The 20,672-nt window shown below is 42.9% G+C and overlaps 1 protein-coding gene across 2 annotated transcripts in view; it reads right to left on the bottom strand.

Moving 5' to 3' along the window:
- The window catches only part of LOC126091972 (inactive dipeptidyl peptidase 10-like), a 1,178,675-nt gene that overhangs the window by 453,992 nt on the left and 704,011 nt on the right, over positions 1–20,672 (bottom strand). For both annotated transcript variants that reach the window (XM_049907324.1, XM_049907325.1), the window contains exon 4: positions 15,531–15,605. In XM_049907324.1, the coding sequence (XP_049763281.1) occupies positions 15,531–15,605 (75 nt within the window). The remainder of the gene's footprint in view (positions 1–15,530; positions 15,606–20,672) is intronic.

The following is a 20,672-nucleotide window of genomic DNA, read 5'->3' on the forward strand; positions in this document are numbered from 1 at the left end:
ATAGCGACCCAAATGTGTTTTTCAGATGTCCAAGCGCGTTTGTTTATGCTACTGTGTGAGTTGTTTTGGGACCCATCTTGCACAAACTTTATGAAGCCCAAGTCTGTTGTGGACGATTTACTAGGCAGAACCGTGACTAATTTGCAGACGATGTGCCACTTCGTCAATAGTTAATCGTCTGTCTAAGAGAATCATTTCACGTGAACGCTCATTAGTTTCTTCATTTGTGGTGTTAAACAGTCGTCCGGCTTCTTTATCGTGCGTAACACTTGTGCGACCATTTCGGAATTTTTCAATGCGTTCGTAGACACTCCATTGTGACAAAACACTGTTTCCGTACTATACCGAAAGTCTTCGATGAATTTCGGCCCCTGATACGCCTTCCGACCACAAAAAACGGATCACTTAACGTTGCTCTTCTTTGGTGCAAATAGATAGCTCAGCAGTCATGATTAACAACACGACAGCGATAACGAAACTGACCTAGCAGCTCGAAAATTGCAAAGATATAACATCAAATAAACAAAGCATGCGTCTTCAACGTAAAACGACAGTACTACCAGATAAACAAAAGTATAACTAAATTGTGGATAATAATTGACTTACCCTCGTAATTAAGAAATACGCTGAAACGCTAAAGAAAGTGGTATAGGTATGGATATTCAAACACAGAGATACGTAAACAGGCAGAATATGGCCGTCGCCAACGCCTGTATAAGACAAGTGTCTGGCGGCATTCCGACGGACTTAGGCAATTCCAGCAGGACAATGCGATACACCACACGTCCAAAATTGCTACAGAGCAGCTCTAGGAACATTCTTCTAACACTTCCGCTGGCCGCCAAACTCCCCAGACATGAACATTACTGAGCATATGTGGGATACCTTGCAACGTGCTGTTCAGAAGAGATCTCCACCCCCCGTAGTCTTACTAATTTATGGACAGCCCTGCAGGATTCATGGTGTCAATTCCCTCCAGCACTACTTCAGACATTACTCGAGTCGCTGCCACGTCGTGTTGTGATACTTCTGCGTGCTCGCAGGCGCCCTAAACGATATTAGGCAGTTGTACCAGTTTCTTTGGCTCTTCAGTATACGTGGCGCTTGGGAACGTTAGAAACAAGTTCTGCTATAAATTACAATATCGCTTCTCAACACGGCTCGCAAACGCAGTCACCGAAATGACTCGTATGGCTCATATATGATACATCGAAATTCCAGACAAAGAGAGGAATACTTCCCTTTTTGAATCAGACTGAGCTCATCAATTTCGGTGTCATCATAAGTAAAAGATCGAAGCTACTTATTATTATTATTGTTATTAGCACAGTGCTACCGGGATTTGGGGAGACATGCTGGCCCCAGATCGAATCCGCTCCTATCCACCTGGCTTCGAACCCTGGACAGAAACAGGGGAAGGTGTACGTTCCACCTTAAGTCTCATGACATCTTGTGTAGGTGGCATTGGTGCATGCTTGTCCAATTCAGTGGTGGCATTCCAGTCACAAGATGATATAGTACTTGCGATGACAGTTGTTAGTAAACAGGGAATAGGACAACTATACATTTTTCAGATATTGTTTGTGTGGCCTGTTTAATACATGACAGCGATTCCACCCAGTTGTCAGGATAAAATAAGATGGTTAACACCCCAGAAGGTTTATTTATGGCATTTTAACTGCTCTAATAACAACTACCGATATTAACCGGAATAATTTGTTACATACTTTCCTCTGTGTGGCTCTACTTTTTTAAATGGCTCTCCTTCTATCTTGATAGTATAGTTTACAAGTTCAAATGAATTTTCGTGGGCATATATTCGCCTTTTTAGTGGACGGCCACACGGTAGACAATTATTGTGCAGTAATGCAAAGCACTCTGTAATCAATGCTCAGTATTGTTAAATTATTGTGGACTAATACATAATATCTCATGCATTAATTATCAAGCAATTAAACAATTGCTTGATCACAGACATGAAAAGCAATCAACAAACACTGTATTGTGTGATGAACAATTTAAATGATTTGTTTTTCAGCATCTAATTCCCATTCAAGAACCTGAGCACATAGGCAAATATTTGACCCTGTGCGAAATGTATGGGCAGCAGGTACTAACAGTCAAGTCGCGGATAAAGAGTCAAATTGTCTGAGGATGTAGGAAGTCCGTTTCAGCTGTCTGCTGCTAATGAAAAGCAACTACCATTAATTTTGTCGAAATTGTGAATGAGGTGACCAGTCTCAACGGAAACGCGATCCATTTGACGTTTCCAGTAAACAGTGGTCGTACGGATCAATTATATTTGTCACGAGTACGATTCGCGTCCGTTTCATCGTTCATTTCAACACGTTGCGCCTTATAATACTCGTATTAATTTTTGCGTTATAAAATAACGGTAGTGACGCAGACGTCGAATGTGACGACGATTTCTTTTGAAAAATGTACAGTTTAGAATAAAACATTTCAACACGGCAATTCCGACTACTAATTCATTATCAGCGACCTTACACTACCTATAACCCGAACTTTTTTTCCAATTTTCTACTTTTACTGTTTAGATCCTCCGTACTAGATCCGCCAATTTGAATTTGGTAATTTCGACAACGTATTCGTAATCAGCGAAGCCAAAAATCTAAAAAGAACACACTGTTTTAGGATTTTATATACATTTTTCTACTACATCCAGGTTTGGAAGTAAGATGGCTCAATGTGCGGTCAGCTTGTATGCGGCTTTTAGGTTGTTTCCCACATCTGACCAGGTGAATACCGGGCTGGTACCCAAGTTCCTTCTCAGCGACACGATCTGTAAACATTTCGAAAACGTTCTCACACTTTCACATTTATAATACAGACGGAAAGAGAGGGATTTAGAATGGTTGGCCAGGGCTGGGGGTGGGGGGGAGGGGAGGGGGTGCGGAGAGACGGCGATATGAAGGGCATCCGGCCGCCAAATCCCCATTAACATGCCGACCCCGTGAAGACACGGGTTTATGAGATAAAGCCAGGGCATATAAGAAAATTTACTTATATTGTAAATTAAAAGAACTTACATCAGCGCTGTGGCCGACACACAGACCTCGAGCAGCGTGCGGAGCGGGGGGCACTAATTATTGTCTCGGGGCTGTTTCAGAAGAAAGAAAATTTTAATTTGTATTTCACGTGAAACTCTCAAAAGAAGATTCCATTAAGCGTCTTTCTTATTATATCCAATTACGATAGGGGATATCTCAGTTCACTGATTCATCTATCGTTAGGTTTTCGTCCATATACCTGTTTGAAAAAAAAAATCACTGTGCTGGATTTATTTTGAAAAACCCGCGCACCGTCTTGAAGAAAATATAGTTCGCCTCGGCGATATGGAACCAACAATCAGCAGTAGTATGACCTGCGCAACCGGATACGTTTTTTTGTGCTGCCCGCGTGAGACGAGTGCCAGATATAGCAAATACATTCCATACTTAACTTTACTGCAAATTACAACACTATCGGCCGTAAAGTTACAACCCTTCGCCGGCCGCGGTGGTCTTGCGGTTCTAGGCGCTGCAGTCCGGAACGGCGGGACTGCTACGGTCGCAGGTTCGAATCCTGCCTCGGGCATGGATGTGTGTGATGTCTTTAGGTTAGTTAGGTTTAAGTAGTTCTTAGTTCTAGGGGACTGATGACCTAATATGTTAAGTCCCATAGTGCTCAGAGCCTACAACCCTTCACAAGTGTATGTGATGCATATTCGATCGCGATAAACATATCACCAATTCAGGTAAGTAAAGCCAAGTTTTATCTTTTTACAAATAATCTGTGATGCTTGTCTTTAATTTTAGTAGGCTTGCATTTATTTTATGTGTTCGTTATGGTGAGACGGTACACCAGTCGACATTAGTAATGGTTTCAGCCTCAGTACCTTCTTTTAATTTTAGTAGTACATAATAAATAAATACTTAATTATAATAATGCGTTTTTACTGATGACGTTTAAGGATTCCGCATTACAGAGGAAGAAGAGAACCCTCGTAGCGCATCGTATTACACCTGTCTTTCTCTCTTATTTACAGCAACTAATAACATTCAAAATGTTCAAATGTGTGTGAAGTCTTAAGGGACCAAACTGCTGAGGTCATCGGTCCCTAAGCTTACACACTACTTAACCTGACTTGAACTAACTTACGCTAAGGACAACACACACCCATGTCCGAGGGAGAACTCGAACCTCCGACGGGGGCAGACGTCCGATAATAACATTATCAACTTGAAATGTAGAATAGTTTTTAGAAACAATCACAACAAACGAAGTCGAAATAGGGGTGGAAACTTTAAAGCAATGCTGCTAGGTTAAGTGAAGCGTATATAATTTTTTATATTTATGGTACATGTTGTTCAGAACTAAAATATTAATTTCCTAAAGCAGTTGAATATTACTCTCAAAAATTCTCGAGAGAACAAACTACAAAGTTTCCTAAGTACGTGCAGTACTCAGATGAAAGACTGTTACCTCAACGAGCAGTGTAGCTCTGTGGTACGATGCTAGCCTCCAATGTAAGGAACCAGGTTTAGATTCCCAGGGGGTTGTGCTTTTAAACATAACTGCGTAGTTGATATATATTTTAAATGTAGTTGCATCCTCTACAAACATTTCCGCAGGCGTGAAATATGCAGAGATCGGGAAAAAAATCAGCGGTCGAGACTGGTAACTATTGGACTGCTGGTGCTAGTCTAGTTTCGGTCATTCCTTTTTTAGTTTTTTTCCGTTCAGTTTTAATACCTAGGTCCTATAAATATATGCTAATTAGCACATTTTTAATTTTAATTTTCATGAAAAATGCACTCTCATTATTTATAATGTCCGCAGCTCGTTGTTTTGCGGTAGCGTTCTCGCTTTCACTGCACGGGGTCCCGGGTTCGATTCCTGGCGTGGTAAGGGATTTTCTCTGTCTCGAGATGACTGGGTGTTGTGTGTCTTTCATCATCATTTCATCATCATTGACTCGCAAGTCGCCGAAGTGGCGTCAGCTAAAAAGGACATGCAATTGCGGCGGCCGAACACCCCGCATGGTGTCTCCCGGCCAACAATGCCGTACGATCATTTCATTTCATTATTTATAACTACAAATAAAAAATCCAGCTATCATTACAGATATAAATCCCTAATCACCGATCCTTCATATATAAGGTTGTTTAAAAAATAACAGAAAAACTTTTCAAATTAATGTTTTTCCATCTTCATGTATCCTACCCTTCAAGGAAGTGCACGTGCAACATGAACCTTTGTTTAAAAATTCACCACAACTTGGGCTTTGGGAACAACAGTTACGAACAAAAGACTTCACACATTTTCCTACACTGTCAAAGCATCGGACGCCACACAGTCGGCAGTGATTAAATCTGCTTCTTTGATATCTGATTGTGAGTTGAAATACGGACTCGAAAACCGATTTCAAGATTTTAAGAAGCATCAACGGCTTGTTTCATTATTTGCTACGCCATTATACGTAACCATGAGTTCACTACCGGGACATTCACAAATGGAATGCTGAGAAATGTAATATGAAGCACAGTTCGAGGAGAAATTTAACCAGATTGATTTGGAAGAGTTCTATAAAACGTATTTTGACAAGAAGAAATAACCAGCGTTTTACAAACATGCTTTAAAATGGCTTAATTTTTTGGAAACACAGGTGTGAACAGCTTTTTAGTCAGATGAATTCCATCAAATCACACATTAGAACACGAATTACTGATGTCAATGTGGAAAACTCAGCTTCACTTGACATCAACATTGAGTCACTTAGGTCAATCAAACGAAGTCAGACATCCCCCTAACACTGTATTTCGTTACGTTGCATAATTTATGTTCTTTCCTCAGATTCACTTCATTTTCATTAAAAATAAATTAATAATTATGGACACGTCCGAAAGAACAGACGCCACGCATTCATATAACTGATTCGCCTCGGTGAGCAATGAATCCAAAACCGTCACTGTGGATGCACAGTTACGTTAGACCTCCAGCGGGGATCAAAAATCAACGAGCGAAAGGGACACGAACAGAGACTGCAGACAGGTGGCGCTAGTTGGCAATGTCGGTCAGCTGGGGAGCGTGCAGAGGTAGTCCGCGAATGTGCGATAAACAGTATGGCGCGTTGCGCAGTGGTTAACGCAACTATCTAAAAAGCAAGGGGTCCCAGATTCGAGTCTCGGTCCAACACACATTTTCACTCATCGCCGCGGAATCTGCTTAATATCCCGATGCCACTCATATAAATATTTCCACCCATTTCCTTTCTTCCCCCTCCATCTTAAATTTACATAATTAAAATAACGTTTCAGTAGTTGCATCTTTTCTAACTGTCTCCGTAAATCTATTTTATACACATCAAAAAAGTTTCGCATCACCCCAGTTCCCAGAACTCCTGAAGATGTTCACTATGGATATTTTATTACAGACACAGTCCCTTTGCCTGTTCAGAGATGTCACTAAACCCGCCCAAAGATGTAAACAACCATGCGTGAGCAGCGCCTCTTAGGCGGAGGGGGTCCGACAGCCGATCAGTTCCAGTCATTCCACCAGGAACGAGATAAAAGGCTCGTGTTGTCTGTAGTTCAACCACGCTTAGACGGTCAATACCGCGGTTCGATCTCGTGCCAGGAAGGGCTCTCAACAAGGAAAGTGTCCAGGCGTCTCGGAGTTAACCAAAGCGATGTTGTTCGGATATGGAGGAGATACAGAGAGACAGGAACCGTCGATGACGTGCCTCGCTCAGGCCGCCCAAGGGATACTACTGCAGTAGATGACTGCTCGGAGAAACCCTGACAACAACGCCACCAAGTTTAATAATGCTTTACGTGCAGCCACAGGACGTAGTGCTACGATTCAAACTGTGCGCAATAGGCTGCATGATGGGTAACTTCACTCCCGACGTTCATGGCGAGGTCCATCTTTACAACCACGACACCATGCAGCGCGGTACAAATTAAATGGCTCTGAGCACTATGGGACTTAACACCTGAGGTCATCAGTCCCCTAGAACGCAGAACCTTCATTACACTCATCCATTCCCGAGGCAGGATTCGAACCTGCGACCGTAGCGGTCGCGCGGTTCCAGACTGAAGTGCCTAGAACAGCTCGGCCACACCGGCCGGCTTGCGCGGTACAGATGGGCCCAAAAACATACCGAATGGACCGCTCAGGATAGGCATCACGTTATCTTCACCGATGAGTGTCGTGTATGCCTTCAACCAGACAATCGTCGGAGACGTGTTTGGAGGGAACCCGGACGGGCTGAACTCCTTATACACACTGTCCAGCGAATGCAGCAAGATGGAGGTTCTCTGCTGTTTTGACGTGGCATGATGGGGGGACCGACGTACGCCGCTGGTGGTAATGGAAGGCGGCGTACGATACGTGAATGGCATCCTCCGACCGATAGTGCCATCATATCGGCAGCATATTGGTGAGGCGTTTGTCTAAATGCACATCTTGTGAGTGACTTCCTTCAGGATAACGACATCGCTCGACTAGAGTGGCCAGCATGTTCTCCAGACATTAACACTATCGAACATGCCTGGAAGAGACTGAAAAGGACTGTTAATGGACGACGTGACCCACCACCCACTCTGAGGGATCTACACAGAATCGCCGTTGAGGAGTGGGACAATCTGGACCAACAGTGCCTTGATGAACTTGTGGATAATATGCCACGACGAATACAGCCATGTACCAATGCAAGGCACGTGCTACTAGGTATTAAAGGTACCGGTGTGTGCAGCAATCTGGACCACTAGCTCTGAACGTCTCGCTGTATGGTGGTACAACATACAATTTGCGGTTTTCATGAGCAATAAAAAGGGCGGAAATGATGTTTATGTTGATCTTTATTCCAATTTTCTGCACAGGTTCGAGAACTGTCGGAACCGAGGTGATGCAAAACGTTTTTGATGTGTGTATTAATGCTTCTGCTGTAATTGAACGGGGCAAGCAGGTAAGGAGACAGCAAGTTTCTCGTCAGATGCTGTGAGAATGCTGGGACCCTGCGTGCTGGCACAGGCCACGAGGAAGCAGTTCGCTAGACTTGGCGAGAGCGTTTAGGGTCACAGTAGCCGTTTGCGAAAAGTTGAAGAGGTGCGTCCGGACTCCCGGGAAACGGACCTTCCTGCTTGCGCCCCTAAAATACAGGGACCCCACCAGAAAACGAAGGCAACTAATCGCAACCTTGCGTTTAAATTGTGTATGTAGTTTACTTTAAAGTGTTATTAAATATTCAGGAGGGTTTGGCTCTCACCAATTCATACGGGGAACCTAATTATTTTCCCAGGCCGCAATTACTGTCAAATTATATGGAAAAATATAATAACGACATGAACTACTGACACAAGTGACAAATGCAGATTCCGAAAGCATAAAAATGGATCATATACAGGGTGTAAATTTTAAGTTGACAAACCAGAATAGCTCGAAAAATAAGCTTCACACCAAAAAAATGTGTAGAGTCCAAAGTTGATTATTTTCGAGGGGGACTGGTGCTAATATTAGCACGCCACCCCAGCCCCTTGAGGGGGAAGCGGGAGGCAGCTTTAAAATTTCAAATGGGATCCCTATTTTTATTGCAGAATCAGATTCTACATAAAAAACTACGTACATTTTGTCTTAAATATTAGTTTTGATTCTTGGTAGTTGGCGCTGTAATTCAAGAAAATCCATGTTCTCATTATTGCGTGGAAAATGGCTACGGATAAATAAAAAATACTTATTTACTTCGTAAATTTTGATTCGGTAAAACTAAAACTCTCCCTCTCTCCGCATAGGGTGGGGTTTGAGAGAGAGGAATTAGAGTTTTAGAAATGTTGACCCAAATATTAATTTTTTCAGCAGATTCGGATAAGTTTTGTTTGTTTCGTGGTCATGAGGCCACACAACTTATAATTATCAAACAATTGATCTGACTAGCTAACTAACTAAAAGACCCAAATCAAGCAAGCACCCCAGTTGTGAGACTTATCGACAAACAAGAGTGATTACTCCGAATCTAATAAAGAATTAGGTTCGTGAATCAGGTTTTTAGTTAATGAATTCACTTGTTAGTAAGTAGGATGTTTGGTTAGTTAGTTAGCTAGTCAGATCATTTGTTTCATAATTAAAAGTTGTGTGGCCTCATGACCACGAAACAAACAAAACTTATCCGAATCTGAGGAAAAAATTAATATTTGCGTCAACATTTGTAAAACTCTAATTCCTCTCTCTCAAACCCCACCCTATGGGTAAAGAGGGCGAGTTTTAGTTTTACCGAATCAAAATTTACAAAGTAAATAAGTATTTTTTTTATCCGTAACCATTTCCTATGCAAAAATGAGAACATGTATTTTCTTGAATTACAGACCCAACAACCAAGAATCAAAACTAATGTTTAAGACAAAATGTACGTAGTTTTTTAATCTATAATCTGATTCAGCAATAAAAAATAAGTGTTCCCATTTGAAATTTTAAAGTTGCCTCCCGCCCCATCCCCAAGGGGCTGGGGTGCCGGGTTAATTTTAGCACCAGCAGATGTCCCCATAGGAAATAATCAACTTTGGATTCTACGCATTTTTTTAGTGTGAAGCTTATTTTTCGATTTATTCTGGTTTTTACACCCTGTATTGTATGATAGATCGAAAATGTGTATGAAGGGGCGGATACTGTCCTTTTCGGATGACAATCAGCTCATCAATTTTGGTGTCATAAAATTTATCCCCTAACTGGTTGGCACAAATATTCATTGCGCGAGCCAGCCTAAATGTGACAACTCTCGAAAACAATACCTGCACCTGCGTCCTCGTGAGCAGTGGACTTCGTGCTCTACACATTTGATATGTTTGCACAACACTGGTGTGATAAGCCTGCACAACACTTCTCATTTCGCGCTGGTTTTGCGATATAGGATAAATTCGTGGCCTAGCTGTTTTAGTACACAAATACTGTCTGGTCCCGTTAATACGACCACCTGTCAAAAGGTGTTTAACAGCGTTTTGCAGCGCGAAAGAGTCAGTGAGGTTCTGTAAGGTACCGACAGGGATGTGGAGTCAAGCCGACTCCGGCGTCGTGGCCAGGTGCGCTAGGTTTCTTTGTGGAGGGTCCAAACCACTAACTGCCCGATCGAAGTGGTACCACTGGGTTTGAATCCGGGGAGTCTGGTGGCACCAGAGTGTAGTAAACTCGTCCCTGTGCTCTTCAAAATACGCACATACACTGCGAACTGTGTTACATGTTGCATTTTCCTGCTGGTAGTTGTCATCGATCCGAGGAAATGCAAACTGCATGTATGGATGGACATGTTCCACAAGAATAAATGCGTGCTAGTGTTGATCCATTGTATCTTCCATAACGTTATGCACAACAACATTCCTCATACCATAACCTCGGTTGAGGATCCTTGGCGAGAACAGCCTATCGAGGTGATTCCACAGGTTCCCGATCTTGTTTAAATTCGCGGAATATGGTGGCTGGGGGAAGACGTTAAACTCGCCGTAGTGCTCTCTGAACTATGCACGTACACTGGGAGCGGTGTGACACGTTGCATTGTCCTACTGGTAGATGTCATCGTGCCAAGGAAAAGCAAACTGCATGTAGGTGTGGATATGGTCTCAAGAACAGATGAAAACTTGGACTCATCCACTGTACCTTCCAGAGTGATGGGATCGCCCAGGTCATAACCCTCCCTCCTCTGGTCTGAATCCTTCCGCCGACTGTTTCAGGGTGTTTGCTTTCAGACTCAAGATTACTGAAAGTAACGTAAAACAAGGTCACAAAAACAGCATTTAGTGAGTTAGATTATCATCAATCTTCATTCAAATGAATAGCGCCGTGTGCGCCAGAAGAAAGAGAACACAGCCATAGACAGAAGGACACCGAGCTGCCTACACTCGAGAGTGAGTTCAGGCAGCCTCCAGAGTTGATGTAACAAGGCAAGGCCTGTTTTATGCTTCTGCGTTATGCAACCTGGCTATGAAAACAGGATAGGTATCTAATTGTCTTCACCAAATACTCTTGGTGTCAAATATAAATTTGTGACAGGAAGATAAGCTCTACCGCCGAAGAAATTGCTATTATGAGATGGCTTGTTTGTACACAGCAACTGTACAGTCTCATCACAGACCAAATAGGGTTAGGCAACTCTACGGCAAAATTATGGCAAAGCATATTACCAACAATTTACAATAATTTATTTATAGGACATACATAATACTTCACTACAGTAAGACAGTGTGTGGCAATAGTTGAAGGTTAATTTCACTCTGGTCTAGCGCTGAATCCAGTGAATGACAGCTACCATCACTTTTAGAATATCCAGTTTGATGCTCCTTGGGGGTCTTAGGGGTCTTGATGGTGATACTATTCTGATGCTGTGGGAGTGAATTTGCTTATCTCTGTTTCAGAAAATGTGTTTCTACTTGGGAACTGCTTGAATGACGTAAGGCAGAAGTATAAATCAGTGTTGTTGCCTTCTTGTGCTCTGGAGGGTGGCCCTACTCAGTTGCGCCTGGTGTAGGCCACTCAACGCTATTCTATGTATGGTCTGTACCATCTTGATGACACGGCAACTATACGGTCCAGTCACATTAATATGACCGCCACCTATTTTCGACTTCTGGGTGCAATAACCACTGATAGATGGCTGCTGGCAGCACATAAAAGTGGGTTATATACACTCCTGGAAATTGAAATAAGAACACCGTGAATTCATTGTCCCAGGAAGGGGAAACTTTATTGACACATTCCTGGGGTCAGATACATCACATGATCACACTGACAGAACCACAGGCACATAGACACAGGCAACAAAGCATGCACAATGTCGGCACTAGTAAAGTGTATATCCACCTTTCGCAGCAATGCAGGCTGCTATTCTCCCATGGAGACGATCGTAGAGATGCTGGATGTAGTCCTGTGGAACGGCTTGCCATGCCATTTCCACCTGGCGCCTCAGTTGGACCAGCGTTCGTGCTGGACGTGCAGACCGCGTGAGACGACGCTTCATCCAGTCCCAAACATGCTCAGTGGGGGACAGATCCGGAGATCTTGCTGGCCAGGGTAGTTGACTTACACCTTCTAGAGCACGTTGGGTGGCACGGGATACATGCGGACGTGCATTGTCCTGTTGGAACAGCAAGTTCCCTTGCCGGTCTAGGAATGGTAGAACGATGGGTTCGATGACGGTTTGGATGTACCGTGCACTATTCAGTGTCCCCTCGACGATCACCAGTGGTGTACGGCCAGTGTAGGAGATCGCTCCCCACACCATGATGCCGGGTGTTGGCCCTGTGTGCCTCGGTCGTATGCAGTCCTGATTGTGGCGCTCACCTGCACGGCGCCAAACACGCATACGACCATCATTGGCACCAAGGCAGAAGCGACTCTCATCGCTGAAGACGACACGTCTCCATTCGTCGCTCCATTCACGCCTGTCGCGACACCACTGGAGGCGGGCTGCACGATGTTGGGGCGTGAGCGGAAGACGGCCTAACGGTGTGCGGGACCGTAGCCCAGCTTCATGGAGACGGTTGCGAATGGTCCCCGCCGATACCCCAGGAGCAACAGTGTCCCTAATTTGCTGGGAAGTGGCGGTGCGGTCCCCTACGGCACTGCGTAGGATCCTACGGTCTTGGCGTGCATCCGTGCGTCGCTGCGGTCCGGTCCCAGGTCGACGGGCACGTGCACCTTCCGCCGACCACTGGCGACAACATCGATGTACTGTGGAGACCTCACGCCCCACGTGTTGAGCAATTCGGCGGTACGTCCACCCGGCCTCCCGCATGCCCTCTATACGCCCTCGCTCAAAGTCCGTCAACTGCACATACGGTTCACGTCCACGCTGTCGCGGCATGCTACCAGTGTTAAAGACTGCGATGGAGCTCCGTATGCCACGGCAAACTGGCTGACACTGACGGCGGCGGTGCACAAATGCTGCGCAGCTAGCGCCATTCGACGGCCAACACCGCGGTTCCTGGTGTGTCCGCTGTGCCGTGCGTGTGATCATTGCTTGTACAGCCCTCTCGCAGTGTCCGGAGCAAGTATGGTGGGTCTGTCACACCGGTGTCAATGTGTTCTTTTTTCCATTTCCAGGAGTGTATAAAGCGTCTTTTTGAGAAGAGAACGACAGTACAGTTATTAGCGTATTGCGGAAACAGAGCGATTGATCTGATATACATAAGGGCATGATCAGCGGCTTTTGAGACAAGAATGGAAGCATTTCAGAAATGGCTAAGTCTGTAAACTGCTCTGATGCCACTTTGGTTAAAGTATACCATCCAAAGAAAAACGGCGCTTTCCAAAACCGGTGACGAGGCAACTCTGGTGGACCACAGGCCACAGAAAATATGGTTGAACGACGGTTGCGGAGATGTGTGCGGGTTGTCGTAAAAGCCCCTTATCAGTTAGATGGCCCGCACAACCTACAAGCAAGATTGGCTGCCGAACTCCCTTCAAGAGGGCAGAGTGAAACATGGCCAGTGAATATAAACAATAACAGGCTTTCCGAATAAAGGTGGAACTACTTCGCCAGACATGTGACAGTGTTCCACCAATCGGAACTCATGTGACTCATGTAGCGCTCCGCCAACTCGGCCTTATAAGCTCGTCTGGACAGTCAGACCGGCATTGTTTGCCTACCGCTAGGGACAGATCCGACCAGTGCTTACGTCAGCTCTAGTATTGTATACACTCGCCACAGCATTTCAGTAGCACGTTGCATTTTGTTTTTAGTAGAGTAGATTTTTGTTTCTGTTTTCTTCCATTGCCTTGTTTTCCTATCTGCTTTTGCCACTACAAGAGTTGTATGGTTTTCTTGTTGTTCTTGCGTTTAAAAATTAGAGTACGCCAAGAAGGCGGTTGTTCTGTAATTATAACAAAGTGTGTTCAAATCTGACTGTTAGTTCTTTCCTGCCGACTGCTGCAGGACATTACACGGGCGAATAGACACACAACTGTTGAGCAACAGACCGCTCATATGAATCAAGATGTTACCAACAGTATCTCTTCATCGACCGTTCAGCGAACGTTGCTGCGTGTGGGCCTCCACAGCGAGCGGCTGGTTCATGCACCAATGCTGACTGCTGTTCATTGTCCACAAAGGCTGGAATTTGCACGGCACGCCAGTACTGGAATTGGCGACACGTAGCTTTTTCAGATGAATCAAGTTTTAAACTCAATCGGACGGATGACCATTAGCATGTACGCCATGGAAAGTCTAAATCTTTCCCTATGACAATCACCTGAAGGGTCCAGGCTGGAAAAGGGAACATTATGGTCTGGATGATTTTGTCATTCTGGAAGGCATAATGGATAAAGAAGTTTGCATCTTTCTTTGGGGACCATATCCACCTCTTCATTCAGTTTGCTTTTCCTCGAAACAATGCCATCTACCAACAGGAGAATGCAACATGTCACATAGCTAGCAGTGTAGGCGCCCAGTTTGAAGACTAGTTTACCGTACTCCCCCAGCAAGCAACCCCAGATTAAAATCCAGTCGAGAATCTGTGGGGTCACCTCCAAACGGACTGTACACGGCATGGATCTTCAAGCGCGAAAAGTAACGCAGCTGCCCATGGTAATGTAGTCGGCATGGCTCCACATCCCTGTCGGTCCCTTTCAGAGCCTCAATGATTCTCTTGCACTTCGCACAGCGGTCTGCACTATTGAAGGTTGTTATGGAGGCTTCTGTCAGGTGGTCACATTAATGTGACTGGACAGTGTAGTTGGCAGGCTATGGAGTATCGTGGTTGTCCTACTGTTTTGCTTTGCGGTTTATGTAGTTCAATACGAATGTATATCAACAAAATATTTTTAGACGAACTTTGATACGAATGTCAAAGAAGAAACCTTCGTCGAATATATTGTGGCACAAGTGCATAATAGTTAAGATCAGACAACAGTGGAACATAGCAGTTAGTAAAACTCCTGTTCAGTATAATGGAATTACAACAAACGATCGCAGACACATAAACATCATGTCAATATCTGTTATTTCCAATTCTTTAGGACTACATGTGCATCACTGCGCAGTATACTTAAACTGTGCTTTATCATCATTAGAAAACTGTATCGGTTAATTTTACCCCGAAGAAACTAGTATTGCAGTTGGTTGTGGGAAAACAGAGGAGGGATGTGAGGAAAGGAGAAGCATGTACTCGAAGGTTTATGAAACGAGATTACTGTATAAATAAACCTCATGTGAACAGGATTAAAGTGTCTGAACAATGGAAATTTGTGGTAATTCCCATGGGACCAACTGCTTAGGTTATCGGTCCCTAGGCTCACACACTACTTAATCTAACTTACGCTAAGGACAACACACACACCCGTGCCCGAAAGAGGACTCGAACCTCCGACGGGTGTAGTCGCGCGAACTGTGGCAACGTGCCCAAGATCGCGCGGCTACCCCGCACGGCCTCTGAACAATGATGCCTGCAAAGAGTTCCAGGTGTGACTGATTGTATGATGCCACTTCTCAACAACAAATCGGCCAGAACCTTTTAGTGTATACGAGAATGAAACCGCTCACTCACCTTTTTCTTGTTATACACTAGCAGGACGTACTTAAGGTCGCTCGAAATGAGGAAGTCCGCCGCGTTCAGTTGTCTCTGAAAAAGCAGAAGGAAACATTGTCAGTTAAATTGTTCTGGCGTGGGCAAACTGCTAAAATCTTGAATGAGATTTTCACTCTGCAGCGGAGTGTGCGCTGATATGAAACTTCCTGGCAGATTAAAACTGTGCGCCCGACCGAGACTCGAACTCGGGACCTTTGCCTTTCGCGGGCAAGTGCTCTACCATCTGAGCTACCGAAGCACGATTCACGCCCGGTCCTCACAGCTTTACTTCTGCCAGTATCTCGTCTCCTACCTTCCAAAAGTAAAGCTGTGAGGACCGGGCGTGAGTCGTGCTTCGGTAGCTCAGACGGTAGAGCACTTGCCCGCGAAAGGCAAAGGTCCCGAGTTCGAGTCTCGGTCGGGCGCACAGTTTTAATCTGCCAGGAAGTTGCTAAAATCTCATTTACTTATTTAAGTGTGTGTGTGTGTGTGTGTGTGTGTGTGTGTGTGTGTGTGTGTGTGTGTGTGTGTGTGTAAGTACAATCCAACTTCTGTACCATTTCAGTGCAGTAATGGGTTCATTGTAAATATGTATTATAGTAGTTCTATTATATTTATTACCTTATAAACAAAAACAACTTTTTTTTTTAATTCAGTGCATTAGTGTTTGTAAAATGATTCTTTCATATAGTGTTCATTGACGATCAATTCACCTGGGACCTGTGGAATGGTACATTAGCTTGTTTGAGTTGTAAATATTTGTCAAGTATTGTTGTTTTTTATGACATGTTCTACATCCTGGAAGACCTCCTCACTACGAATCAATTGGAATGAAAGTAAATCTAATCTAATCTAATTACTGTAAACGCAAACGTGACGTGATTTTGACGTCACGAGCAATATCGACGACCGCATGATCGACTGTCGATTTTGTGACAAGGAAGAATGTGAATATCATTGCTCCTCGATTCACTCGCAGCAATTTAAGCTGCATTCTCAGGTTTCTGCATATCCACATAGTCTAAAGTCGTACATATTCGGAAATAAAGAGCCAAATGTTTGTGAGAAGGAAGAATATGAATTTTATTGTTGCTCGTTTCAGTCGCAGCAATTTAAGTGTCCTCTTAATTTCTTGAGTAAGCACATACTCCAAAATAGTTAAATATTTATTTCATCCATCATTCTCGGATGTGACTGAATGTAAATAACATTTAGTGTTGCATAACATACTTGTATTACATTCACAACAAAGTAACAGAACGTGCTAACAACGCTTACATGAAACAGTTACATTCAACGGGATGCGAACCAACAGCTTTCGACGCCAGAAACCACGACGTTATTTATTGCTTTAGCACTTATCAATGCGATGTTTAACTCCGGCCTTGGCTGTCATATTATATCTTCAAGGCTTGTATCGTTGAGGCATGATATTTAATGATAATGTTAATGCGTTTATGACAAATTTTTTGTGCTCAATTACACTGAAACGGCATACTGAAAATTATAAAACTAGTGTGTTTCATTCTTAATTTGTAAATTATTGACGAAAATAACTCACTCCTAAGAGTACACTCTTATATGAAGGTATTAACCGTTGATAAATCACCACGTGATATTTTGTTATAGAAATAATTATAATAAATCATTCCAAGAATGACATGTTTCTTTAAATCTCCGGTACGCGAGCATGAAATCTTGTGAGAGGTCCTTATAGAATGCTAGCGAAAATCGATATCCGATCATCGGTCGTCGGTAGTGTGTGTGACGTCAAAATGACATCGCCTCTGACGGAATTTGCTTAGACCGAAGCGTTATCCTCCAAATGTTTCAAAGTAACAACGCGGAGGTCGCAGTCCTCTTCTCGTTGCAACTATCACATGAAGTGCACAGTGAAGTAGTTTCTGATAAGAGGCACTCTGCAGGCGATATAGGATCCCTCCACCGTCTCTGTCATTAATATACTGGGAGTCTGAGCCACTTAGCTACACTTACTGGTGTTGCAGTCACCATAGTAACCTTATCATCAGTTTCGAGAATAGATCATAGGTAGACTTAGGTAACAGTAATACTGTATTTTAGTGAGAATCATTCCATTGATACTGGTTAGTAGGAGTTAACAATTTATCACAATATAAACTTTATATCGATTCTCTTCAGCGAACGCTCTTGATAAAACAAGTTACGTAAATTGAATACATACTGCTTTAAAAAGCCTCTGACCTCAGTGAATATAATAAAGTAACAAATCTCACATTATTATATAAGGGTCATGTGAAGTACACCTTACTCGCAACTGTTACACAGCATTCCAGCGTTGTTAAAAAGAAAAATAATGACGTAATGTTAAAAGACTCCTTGACAACATGAGCAGTATAAGAGGAAATGAATTTTCAGTTTTGAAACAACTTTCAAGTTTTAATTTTGTATTGATTTTTCTAACCATTTAGTGTATTGTTTTAAAGTTGTCACAAAGCCACTGCAACAAAAATTCTAGATGAATTCAGACCAATTCAAGTAGTACTGATTGCCCATAATACAATAAAGGATTTAAAATTATCGGTCAGTTTAATTAATTATCGACGTGCACAGCCAATGAACTGTTTATGGCGCGCATTATATATGAGTTCATGAATATGTAACGCATGTCAAAGGAAACCCTGTCTGTTAAACTGACACGAAGAATAATCGCTGTATTATGGATAAATGGCACAACGGATATGGTATTACATTTTTTAAATCATTCATCGTTGCCTGCCTACAGTGAATATGAGGAATGAAATAATGTACTGACATTTAAAATAGATCGTCTTTACTTTTATCCGTATTAGTACACATTGAGTGCGTGTATTTCTTGAAGAACTATTTGTTTTGAAATAAACTTAACCAGATTCGAGTCCTAGTCCACCGAGAAGTTTTAAACTGTGAGAGAGTTAAAAATCGGTGCATACTACACTGCAGTGCGAAAATTCGTTCTGGAGACTCTCCGTTTTACTTACCGCTCTCTTTACCTAGACATACCAGTTATACTGCAGTAATACGTACACGAGTATATAATATAGTCTTCATAGTCTTCACAGTAAGTACAGTAATAAAAAAAGTATTTTTGGCAGATACTTTCAAAATACTTAAAGACGAGTGCGCTAAAGAGAATAAATGCTTTGGCTGATCTAGAAAATGTCTTTTCTGCGATAGCGATTGACAATGATGTGGCGGGAATATAGTGAGAAGTCAACCACATTTCTAAACTTTTGGTTTTAGAGTCTTCAAAAAACGCTCTATGGCAAAACTTAGTCCGTAGCGCGAAATGAAATATTTATTTGGTGTCCGCATGAATGCCAGAGCATCGCAGTGACGCCCCTCTAAGAGGGGGAAGGAAGATTACTGACGAATTGGAATGTATTAATAATACATTATCAATGCCTTCTTTGCGCGTTAGCAATGGATATACTATCGAAGATAGTGCTGCCGAAGCAGAGTTACTAAACACAGCCTTCCGAAATGAATTCACAAAAGAAGACGAAGTAAATATTCCAGAATGCAAATTAACAACAGCTGTCAACATGAGTAACGTAGAAGTAAATATCCTCGGAGTAGTGAAGCAACTAAAATCACTTAATAAAAGTAAGTCTTCTGGTCCAGACTGTATACCAATGAGGTTCCTTTCAGAGTATGCTGATGCTGTAGCTCCATAATTAACAAACATACACAATCGTTCGCTCGACGAAAGATCCGTACTCAAAGACTGGGAAGTTGCACAGGTCACACCAATGTTCAAGAAAGGTAGTAGGAGTAATCCACTAAATTACAGGCCCATATCATTAACGTCGATATGCAGCAGGATTTTGGAACATATATTGTGTTCGAACATTATGATTTAACTCGAAGAAAACAGTCTATTGACACACAGTCAACACGGATTTAGAAAACATCGTTCTTGTGAAACTCAACTAGCTCTTTACTCACATGAAGTGTTGAGTGTGCCATTGACAAGGGATTTCAGATTGATTCCGTATTTCTGGCTTTCCGGAAGGCTTTTGACACCGTACCACGCAGGTGGCTTGTAGTGGAATTGCGTGCTTATAGAATATCGTCTCAGTTATGTGACTAGATTTCTGATATCCTGTCAGAGAGGTTACAGTTCATAGTAACTGACGGAACGTCATCGAGTGAAACGGAAGTGATTTCTGGCGTTCCTCAAGGTAGTGTTACAGGCCATTTGCTGTACCTTATCTACATAAACGATTTGGGAGACAATATGAGCAGCCGTCTTAGGTTGTTTGCAGATGACGCTGCTGTTTATCGACTAATAAAGTCATCTGAAGATGAAAACAAATTGAAAAACGATTAAGATATGTGTATGGTGTGAAAATTGGCAGTTGACCCTAAATAATGAAAAGTGTGTGGTAATCCACATTGCTAAAAGGAATCCGTTAATCTTCGGTAACACGATGAATCAGTCAAATCTAAAGGCCGTAAATTCAACTAAATACCTAGGAATTACAATTACGAACAACTTACATTGAAAGGAACGAATAGAAAATGTTGTGGGTAAGGCTAACCAAAGACAGCGTTTTCTTGGCAGAACACTTAGAAAATGTAACAGATCTACTAAGGAGACTCCATACACAACTGTTGTCTGTCCTCTTTTAGAATACTGCTGCGCGGTGTGGGATCCTTACCAGATAGGACTGACGGAGTACATCGAAAAAGTTCAAAGAAGGGCAGCATTATTGTACTATGATTATCACGAAATAGGGGAGAGAGTGTCACTGAAATGATACAAGATTTGGGGTGGACATCACTAAACCAAACGCGTTTTTCGTTGCGGCGGAAACTTCTCACGAAATTTCAATCACCAGCTTTCTCCTCCGAATGCGAAAATATTTTGTTGACACCAATCTACATAGGGAGAATCTATAACCATGATAAAATAAGGGAAATCAGAGCTCGTACGGAAAGTATAGGTGTTTGTTCTTTCCGCGCGTTATACGAGACTGGAATAATAGGGAATTATTGTGAAGGTGGGTCGATGAACCCCCTGCCAGGCACTTAAATGTGATTTGCAGAGTATCCATGTAGATGTAGATGTAGAATTTTTTGTTTTCATAAAACACTCTG

The sequence above is a fragment of the Schistocerca cancellata genome, chromosome 7, assembly GCF_023864275.1.
Source record: "Schistocerca cancellata isolate TAMUIC-IGC-003103 chromosome 7, iqSchCanc2.1, whole genome shotgun sequence".
Lineage (NCBI taxonomy): Eukaryota > Metazoa > Arthropoda > Insecta > Orthoptera > Acrididae > Schistocerca > Schistocerca cancellata.